At 40.3% G+C, this 9,612-nt stretch overlaps 1 protein-coding gene across 2 annotated transcripts in view; it reads right to left on the bottom strand.

Moving 5' to 3' along the window:
* The window catches only part of MED29 (mediator complex subunit 29), a 239,683-nt gene that overhangs the window by 123,570 nt on the left and 106,501 nt on the right, over positions 1-9,612 (bottom strand). For both annotated transcript variants that reach the window (XM_044062119.1, XM_044062127.1), the window contains exon 3: positions 2,282-2,366. In XM_044062119.1, the coding sequence (XP_043918054.1) occupies positions 2,282-2,366 (85 nt within the window). The remainder of the gene's footprint in view (positions 1-2,281; positions 2,367-9,612) is intronic.

The following is a 9,612-nucleotide window of genomic DNA, read 5'->3' as shown; positions in this document are numbered from 1 at the left end:
GAAGGGGCAGGTGATTGTTTTGACTTTGCTTATTTTTGTGTTATGATCTTTTGTTATATACACTATCTATTCTGGAGAAGGTGTTATGTCTATGTGAGTAATGTGTGAATATCAATGAATCTTGTTCAGCATGTGTGTTTATGTCCATTAGCCTATACGAGTCAGCAAACTCTGTAAATAATTTTGATGGTAGAGATTTATTGTGTGTGTTTTAGCATTTGTGTCTTCTTCTTTCATTATACAATTAAAATCTCCTGCAATTACTGTATTACCTTTGGAACATTGTATTATGTTCTCTAAATGTTGTTTGGTTGCCCTGACACCCAGTCCTGGTATTCAATAGTTGTTTTCCAGGGTATAAGCCAAACCATTTATTAATACTGACACTTAACAAAACATTCCTGCGTTACCATTGACTGCAATTATGATCCTGGGCATCAAGGAAGTCTTTCTCCAAAACATTGCTACACCTCTTTGCTTTTTATTATATTCTGAACTTGCTAGTAATGTGTAATTATGCATATTAATTTTATTAACATTTTGCTGTACAAGATGTGTTTCTTGTGATAGTCCTAAAGGAAAAGAGGCACATACATCTTCATACAAGTTACACATATAGAAGGACTTTTGCAAAACAGGTGTGGATGTTTTAACATTACTAGTGATCAACACAGTCTGATGTATTGACTATACAGGATTTGTTTGCAATAAGGAGAGTTTTGCTGGGGCACAGGCAAAAATGCTTCTCCAGAAGATAAGGATGTTGCACAGTAAGTGTGCTTGCTAAGGTCAGAGAGACTACAAAGACCGACTTTGTGGTATTTTCTTTTTTTGTAGCATCATGGGAAAAAGTACTGAGTAGCCTTAGGCACCAAATGAGGCCCAAGATATCCCTTGGTTGATCTCCCAAAGAAAAAAAAATGGGTAGAGACGCAAAGAAGTTGTACTGTAGCTTGCCCCATAGATAGAAGAGACTGTGGGTTACTGGAATGATCGCAGAATTACTCATCCTGCTTACAAATGAAACAGCCTGGCCTCTGCTGAAAGGAGACAGGCTAACTCACAACCTTCCTGCATGAGGGTACCCAATGACTCTTATGTTGTCCAACTGTCTGGCAATTGTTCCAACAGATAAGGTGGAGAGAATCACCCAGATTGCGATCACCATGTTGACAGGCTGGACTCTTGAGATGACCAGACACCCTAGTCCTTCTGCCCACTGAAGTCCCCCAAGACACTCATTGTGACAGACACGGTGAAACTAGCAACTGAAATGGTATGAACTCTGCTACTACGCATGGCAGGACAGGAACTGTATACTTGAAATCTTGATTACATGAGAAACAGGATGCAACCGTTTGGACAACTACACTCAAACATTCACAGAGATTCTCACATGTAGCCATCTTGCTTCTTTTACTTCTGAAAATGAGTTCAGGAAGCATCTGTGCTCGGGGGGGAGGGGGGTATACAATTAAAAGAGAAAGGCTACTGGCTACCGGCACATACCACTGGAGACAAAGCATCACCTTCACAAAGAAAAAGTTTGAAAATTCACTTTTACAATTCTGTGCATCATGGATTAACAGTGACCCAAAGTGAACAGTGTTGGTGGAGCTACTAAACAGCTAAAAACACTTTACCTAAACACGTAAAAGCTGCAACTGTTTGAATGTCAAGGAACAGTATATTAAGCTAACATTTATCAAAATCTGTCAGTATGGCAGAGAAACAATACTGCCCCCTAATCTCTTAGTACTGATAAAATCTTGGCAAGTCATGCACCTCACATGAAAGATGCATAGGTGCCCAGATGTTTTAAGGCTGCACCCCTTTCACAGGGCAATAAGCTGCTTTCTTTTTAAATGTTTTTGGATCCCTGTTTCTGCTATTGACCCTTAGTCCTTTTTATAAATTGATTAAGTCAGGAAAGGAGATTGTATTGCAGCTAAGAGGACCTTTTTTCTTTTACAAGTGAAATTAAGATGGCAGGGGTAAGAATTCTTCTGCTTCTGACACTGCCAAGATGCAATGCTATGGATTAAATATACACCACTAATTAAACCAGTACACTCATCTTTACATTAGTTTTGCTTTTATAGAGTGTGTAATCACTCTAAAAAACATTCCACAAAACATACCTTTCTCTTTTGGAGTTATAGCAGTCTCCTTTAGCACAAAATGGGAATATCTCCCTCTATGCACGTTTTTCCACAAAATAAACATAACTCAAGGATAATGGGAAATTTCAAGATGACATTTCAGCTGACATTCTACTTACCAGACACAGCTCTACCTGGTCACAAAGTGCATAAAACTCCTCCAGACTTTTATCAAATCTCTGCACAGGCCCGTCACTGCTCTTCCTGTAGAGGAGATTAAAAAATTGGTCAGCTGTCCAGTATTTTTTTGACAGAAATGCTCATGAGGAAAAAAATGCAGACAGGAAAGTCTTGTCAGGGCTATGTGGACAAGTGTATACCTCATAGGGCTGCTAGGAAAACAAGAAGATCTACCACATACTTAAGAGTTTCTGCACATCACTGTAAAATGCAACATCTTCACTGGATGTCTACAGTCAAAATACTGTTAATGTGCAACATATTAAAAAGTTCTCAACCAAAAATGCATAGCTTTTTATTGCCATGTATTTGCTTTGCATAAAGCTACAAGGTGGACTGAAGTATGGACTGTGGTGCTACTTCTGTCTCCAAAATGACTTGTACTGTCCCCATCCTCTTTGCTTACTCTTTTGTCTTGCTGTTTTGACCCCTTCCATTATAAACAGGGCCTCTTCTCCATTCTGTTCTACCCTCCCACATGTGCAAGGAACTAAATTTGAACTGTAGTCACAGCTATTTGTATCCTAAGTTTTTTTTTACTGCTCCAATAACGGCACTGAAAACCAAGTCCAGCATCTTTTTGGAAAGCCTGAGAAATGGTAACATTATAACATCCATTTTTGTTTATATTTTTATTTATTTGCTGACAAGACAGTTGGGCTATCCAAAGAGACCTTTTTCAACAAGATATGTTATGCACATACAGTGGGTGTTTGTAAATTTAACAGGATAGCATCAAATGATTACATGTCCTCTGTATACCATTCACTAACATTTTTCATTCATATATTGACAAGAAAAGAAATAAAAGACTATAAGGATCCCTTGGTAGATACAGGTATTTGCACATAGAAATAATCTGTATGCATATGCGTGAAAGTCATGAGTGAGGGTGGCGTAGAGGTGAATACTGCTGTCCCACTGTGCTTAGTTCTATAATTTGGCTCTTGGCTTGGGTGCCTTCTTTGCACAGCCACCCTCTGTCAGCAATGAATCTTCATGGATGTTTTGGTGTCTTCCCACATCCCCAAAAGTGTCTTTGGTTAACTGGCATTCCACTAAACCACCTATACAAATGTATGTACTGTATGAGAGTGTCCACAGGGGTAAGTGTGCTGTGTGCGCCCTGTGATGTACTAGTACCCTCCAGAGAATTAGTTTCTTTGACTTACCAAGATACCACCCCTGTGATCATGAAATGGATTAAGTAGATAACAAACGTAGCTTGGGTGGAAAGTAACCAAGAAAAACACAAAACCACCTTTTGGAAGTGAGAGGAAAGCCCAAATAAACAGTCAATGGAGTGTAGAACTACGAAGGTTCATGGTTCTGCACTCCATTGACTGTTTATTTGGGCTTTCCTCTCGCTTCCAGGAGGTGGTTTTGTGTTTAGTAGCTAATCACAGAATGGATTAATGAACATATAGGATCTGATGAGCAGTGTGTGAAATCCCTTACACTGCTGAATTAAAGAGTTTCAGGAGGACTGGCAAACCCACAGCTCATGATCGGAGCTCCTTAGCTTTACAGTACAAGATTTCAAATGCCAAACAAATCATACTCCAGCTGGGAAGTTTAAATTACAGCAAATACAAAATTTTAGATATTTCATATTAGCACACAGAGCTGTGCAGTACAGATGGTACAAAACGTTTAGAAGCTATACATTTTCACTAATAAGTGATCACTGAAAAATCTGTACAAAATAAGCAAATTACAAAAGCAATAACCCATTTACAGTAATACGCAAGTAGCTAGCATTTCATGTAACCAGATTACATTATGCATATACATTAGGCCTACACTACATCTCAGCAGGCTGGCTTAATGTAATATGAAATGACTGAAAGTAGCAAAGAAAAAAAAAAGAAAAACACAATACACTTGGGGACCCGATTTGTAGAAATACTAAAGCTTATAGAACTAAGTAATGCTAAAATTATATAATCAGTATTTTGAGAAATGGTCTTTCAGCACAGTCAAATTGCTTCACCAAGAAAATATGCCCAATGATAAGTTTTAACCACAGTCTGCCATATGCTGTAGAAAACATTGAAATCTGACAGAGTCACTATATTTGGGGTGGGGGAAAAATAACCTTGTTAGACAAGGGGTGACAATATGAGGAGTACAGCACTTTATCAAGAAGGGACCACTGTACGAAAGTTAAGGAGCATCCAAACTCAAGTCAATGAAAGCACTAGCACTTTAGGGATAAATAAGGTATTAAGTGGAGTTCTACAGTGATGCCTTAGAATCAAAAACCTGTTCAAGATAATGCTGCACAGGAGAGGGGCCTCTAGTCTTGAGGTGCATAGTATCAAAGAGATAAAAAGGATTTTGTTAATAGAATTATTGCACTCCCTGTACGAAACATTTTGGCTTTATGGAATTTGCCTAACTTCAAGCTAACTTTCACAGCATACATGATACGGTATGCTGTTCAAACTTCAGGTGACAGTCTTGTTCAATATAATGCACTGCTTCAATGACAGAATCAAAAGCAGTAAAGCTTAATTAGGAATAAATGTGCTTGAGTTCAAGCTACTTTGCAGCAGACTAAGCCACATATGGATAATGCACGGATTTAAATGAAAAGATAAAATCGGTTTAGTCTGACACCCTGAGATGAAGGCCAATGCTATGCAGTCAAGTGTGAAGGGAAATTAAGCTGACCTGACGTTTAGCACATAGACTTCTTATTCAGCAGTCTGTGAAGGTAACATTAGAATCTACATAACGAATAATTTTGCATTCTCAAATGTGGGTCATGTCATTTACAAAGACTAAATAATGGGGACCAGCACAGACCCTCAGGACACTTCAACACTTACAAAAAAGGAAAGGTGATCTAGTTTTATTCCATCCAATAACCATCATTCAGAGAGAGAGAGAGAGTCTGTGAACCATTTCATTGTACTGTGCGACTAAGGCTACTAAGGCTACTCAGAATACTAATTAGCCTTGAGTAATAAATTGTGCTGAAGGCTTTGGAGAGGACCTGAAAAATGGCACTGATAAACATGGCTTTAATCATCAAGCTGACAGTGAAAGAAATTTCAATAAGTCAAGTAGATATTTTTACACACCCATTTCTTCAATATTTTCAAAAAGAGAGAAGTGCAGTTGGTTGACAAATGTTTTGTGCATTAATAGAGCCAAGACAGTTTACTTAATAGTAAAATCAGAACTTGTGTTCTTCATGTTGGCACTTGTTTAGCAGGTTGAGCAAAGATCTTCAGGAACTCTGCAGAAAATGTCTAGGCAAGTGGATCCAGTCTTAGCTGCCTGAGGTATTTGATGACTGGGTCTGAACAGTACAGAATGTTTAACAATGCTGGGAGCATTAGGTTTACTGAAGTTCAACTATGCAACACTTCTGTGTTGGGCTGAGACGTCTAGAAGATGAAGGTACTGGAGTTTGGGAGGGGTTTGAAAGGGAATATGTATTCTCTAGATACACTTTTCCTTCAAGTTGGCCATCTAGCCACTTGGACAAGTGGTTGGACAAGTGACCCTTGACTGCCATCAAAAATGGAACAATCAGACAAGACTTCAGTGATTAAACTGCTGCCTCTGCCAAAGGCTGAGCACAGTAGGGGCTCCACTGCCTTCTATAAAGCTAGAAGGAAAAGTTTCAAACCCGACACCAACAGGGGTGACATTCTTCTACTTTTGTTCCATCTTTGCTAGCATTGCTGTGACTACTGAGACAATTCATCAAGAGACCTTCATAAAGGTCACCCTGACATCCTCAAAAAATCAAGATGCAGCCAAGTGTAGCAGTGCATGGTTATACTGTCACCTTCTGCTCTAGCTGCTCCATCTGCAATATTAAGGGTCAGACATACTGCAAGGTTAGCAATCAAAGACATTAACAATTGGTATCATATTTTAAACTTCAATTTCCCATCTAGTAACCCTTCTAGAAGCTAGTTCAAGTTGCCTGCCATCAGTCTCTCAAAACATAGCATATGAGATAGTTAATGTCTCTCATGGAAAAGGTAGAAGTCATATAAACCTGCTTACCTGGTCTATCAGTTGTTAATTTTTTTTTATTTAACAGATGGACCACCAGACAATGTGGTGAAAAGGCTTTGTTTCTGGTTCCCTGCTGCCAGCAAACCATCAGCCCCCCCTCCCCCCCCCCAATGACTTATTAGCACATTTGCTTCTCTCTGGGTAAGAGCCACACCTGGTCTGTTTATGCCCTAAGAAGCAAGAGACTACTCAGGGCCATCATTCTGCAGAGCCACCAGGATTTTCTTTTTCTACTTATAGCATTAATTCTGCCCCCAGTGGTTGCTGTAGGCATTATTTTCTACTACAGAAGACCCTACTATGATCTACTTCAATGTGTGGGTGCTTCCACACATGCTGCATAAGGCTCGCACCACCTTCTTGACTTAAGTTAATGTTCCTAGATTATGTCTCTATTTGCTGTCTGCAGGCCTGGGTCTCCATTATGGGAACTGTCCTAGTGCAGCCACCAATCTATCCACTCAGGATGGGTGAGCCAACACCAGCCACTCACTCCCATCTTCCCCTGCTCAGGTCTTCCAGCATACAACCAACTAACCGAACTTTGGTCATCTTGGTGATAGTCAGCACTTTATCCCTCTATGTCACAGAGGGACGGTTGAAGGAGCTTTTGAGGTTAGCTGCTTCTAACAATGGAGTCAGCTGTCTGCACCCAGAACATTTAGTCATTGGTAGGTCAAAGGCTCTTGTCTAGACACTTCAGGATAGGGTCAACATCAGGGTTCTCTAATCCAGGTTTAGCCACCAGCTGCACCATTTTAACTGGGACAAACAGTCAGGAAGGCTGGGGAAAGAGTGCAGAGAGGCTTCCTGCAGGATGTAGAGCTTTAGGAAAGTACAGTCAGTGGGTCATCCTCTCTTTTGCCTCAAGTTCAAAACTATTCTGAACTTGGAGTCATTCTGGGAGGGGGTGGCAGGGAATCTACTCTCATACTAACCTCCATCCAGAATGGGGGCTCCTATGGGGAGTCAGTGTGCCTTCTCTTGCAATTATACTTCTTAGCCTTCCTTACAATACACTAGTCCAAGAAATGAAAACTGGTCACATCAGGGAATGACGGGGCATGCTGCAGGGCCTACCAAACTCTCTGTCCTATCCAGAAAGATGGTCAGGAGTCAAACAGTGAGAAAGAATCCCAATTTTTGCAGAGGTTAAAGGAGGCATCAGGGTGGGACTGAGCCGAGCTTCGACAGCACTGAGGTCAGGAATTATACCTTCCTGTGTTGAAGGCACTGGGACCAGAATAGCTAAAACTGAAATCCATTGGGGCCTGGCTCATAACTAAGAAAGTCAGCTTAAGCCCAGTCCCTGGGAGCTTGATTCCAGCCACAAACAGTCAACTCAGCGCCACAATGAGATTACAGATGCCAGGGACTGAAGTCTGACCTTGGCAAGGCAAGGACTGCCTACGGAAAAAAAAATCAGAACTGACAGTGGCACTGAAGGATCAAGCCCAAGCCCCAGCATTAAGGATTTCTCAACACTGATGGCACCAATGACAAGGTCAAAGAAGGGGGACACAGCAGATGCTGAAACTCTCCCAACATCCATCTCAGTTCCCGAGGGTTAAATATCAGCATCACAGGAAATGGATACTTTAACAGACCCTGTGAGGACTGCCAAATGTGGTAGGAAAATGGGCTTTTAGACAGACTGTCAACTGGAGCAGGAGATAAATTTTTTGTTTTATCAAACAGTTCACTACATTTTCCAGTTTAGCTCAATTAAAACACTACAGGAGGGCTCGAGTGACCTGGCGGAAGAAGGTCTAGAAATTTTTTTTTCTGATTGTGCTACAACTTCATTGTCTGATGTGTAAATTAGTTTTAGTATATTTAGAGCTCTCTCTAAAACCATAACAGGAAAATAAAAAGACACCAGAATGGGGATAAGCCAGGGTGGCATCCTCTGAACTGGGCTTTTTCAAAAAAGAACTGGGCTCATTACTTGCTACCCCTTTCTATAAGGAAGGAAACCAGGAAGATCACATATATTAGAGAGAGAGAGAGACCAAAAAGAGTATTACACTCAATTACAAGCCTAACAATGTGACTAGAAAGGTAAGAACATCCTTAGGCATGTAGAAAATATCCTTAATAAGGGATTTCCTAACTATGATTACTCAATAGTCAAATAAAAGTTTATCAACACAGTTGCCCAGGTGTGTAATAACTGTGTTCTGATGGGGTGCCACTACTGTTGTAGCAGCAGAGGTGTTCCTGTTTGCCGAAGAATATGATACAACACTGTCATTTAACTCCAGATCATAGTCATGGCATCATTTATTTGTGCATGTTAAATCTTGCTGTGGAATATATGAGAGCCCCAAGTTGATGATGGCTTCAGATTCAGTTATCTGAAAGCAGTCATACAAAAGCATCTCATGTCAGCTTTGAGATTAGAGAAATAAATACTCTAACAAGAGTGGCCCCCAAAACTCAGCCCTGGTGGATACTGCTGGTAAACATGCCATTTCAAGTAGTGTGTGCTCCTAATCATACTTTGGTGTTACTGGTCAGTGGCCAGCTTACTACCCATAACTAATAAATTTATGTAAACTCTTATCTATGATGCTGGAGTAAAGAATAGAATCAAAAGCTTTGGCTAGGTCTTCATAACTTGTGTTTAGTGATTTATCCTCATTGGAGGCTTCAGAGCTTGAACATGTTAAGCAGACGAGATCGAACCCTCACAAAACTCAAACTCAACTGTCAAGGGGCCTTAGGCTGTTTTAAGACCATATTAATATGGCCCAAAATACGATCCTCTAATTAAGAGATAAGGCTTGTGTGGGTTATGAACCTATATAGTTACCAGTACCATCCTTGTGGAGGGAATGACCTAAATTCTCCATGCCTTAGTCACAATGCCAGACAAGAGGCAGAGGTTAAACAGGTACTTCAGTGGGTCAGACAGTGCTTCATGGTGTCACTGAAGCATCCCATCACATTGTTGGGCCCGAATGAAGTAGTATTTTTTTTCATAAACAGAGTCTTTAGGACTTTCAGATGCTTTTTTTTTTTTTTTTTTTTTTGCGGGGTGGGGGAACAGGAAAGAAGCCTGAACTAAATTTGCTAATAGATCATTTAGATCTTCAACAGCAGAGTAGGCAGAGCTAGTCTGTATCGACTCAGCAGTGTTAGGTGGTGTCTCTAGTTCCTGACATGTTATTGTAATTAAACAGGAAGCAGAAACTGAATTTGTTACTTGGCTTTGGAAGATCTAACT

This window comes from Protopterus annectens, chromosome 1.part0 (genome assembly GCF_019279795.1).
Source record: "Protopterus annectens isolate FY-2018-M chromosome 1.part0, PAN1.0, whole genome shotgun sequence".
Lineage (NCBI taxonomy): Eukaryota > Metazoa > Chordata > Ceratodontiformes > Protopteridae > Protopterus > Protopterus annectens.
This window is presented reverse-complemented; position numbering and strand designations above follow the sequence as displayed.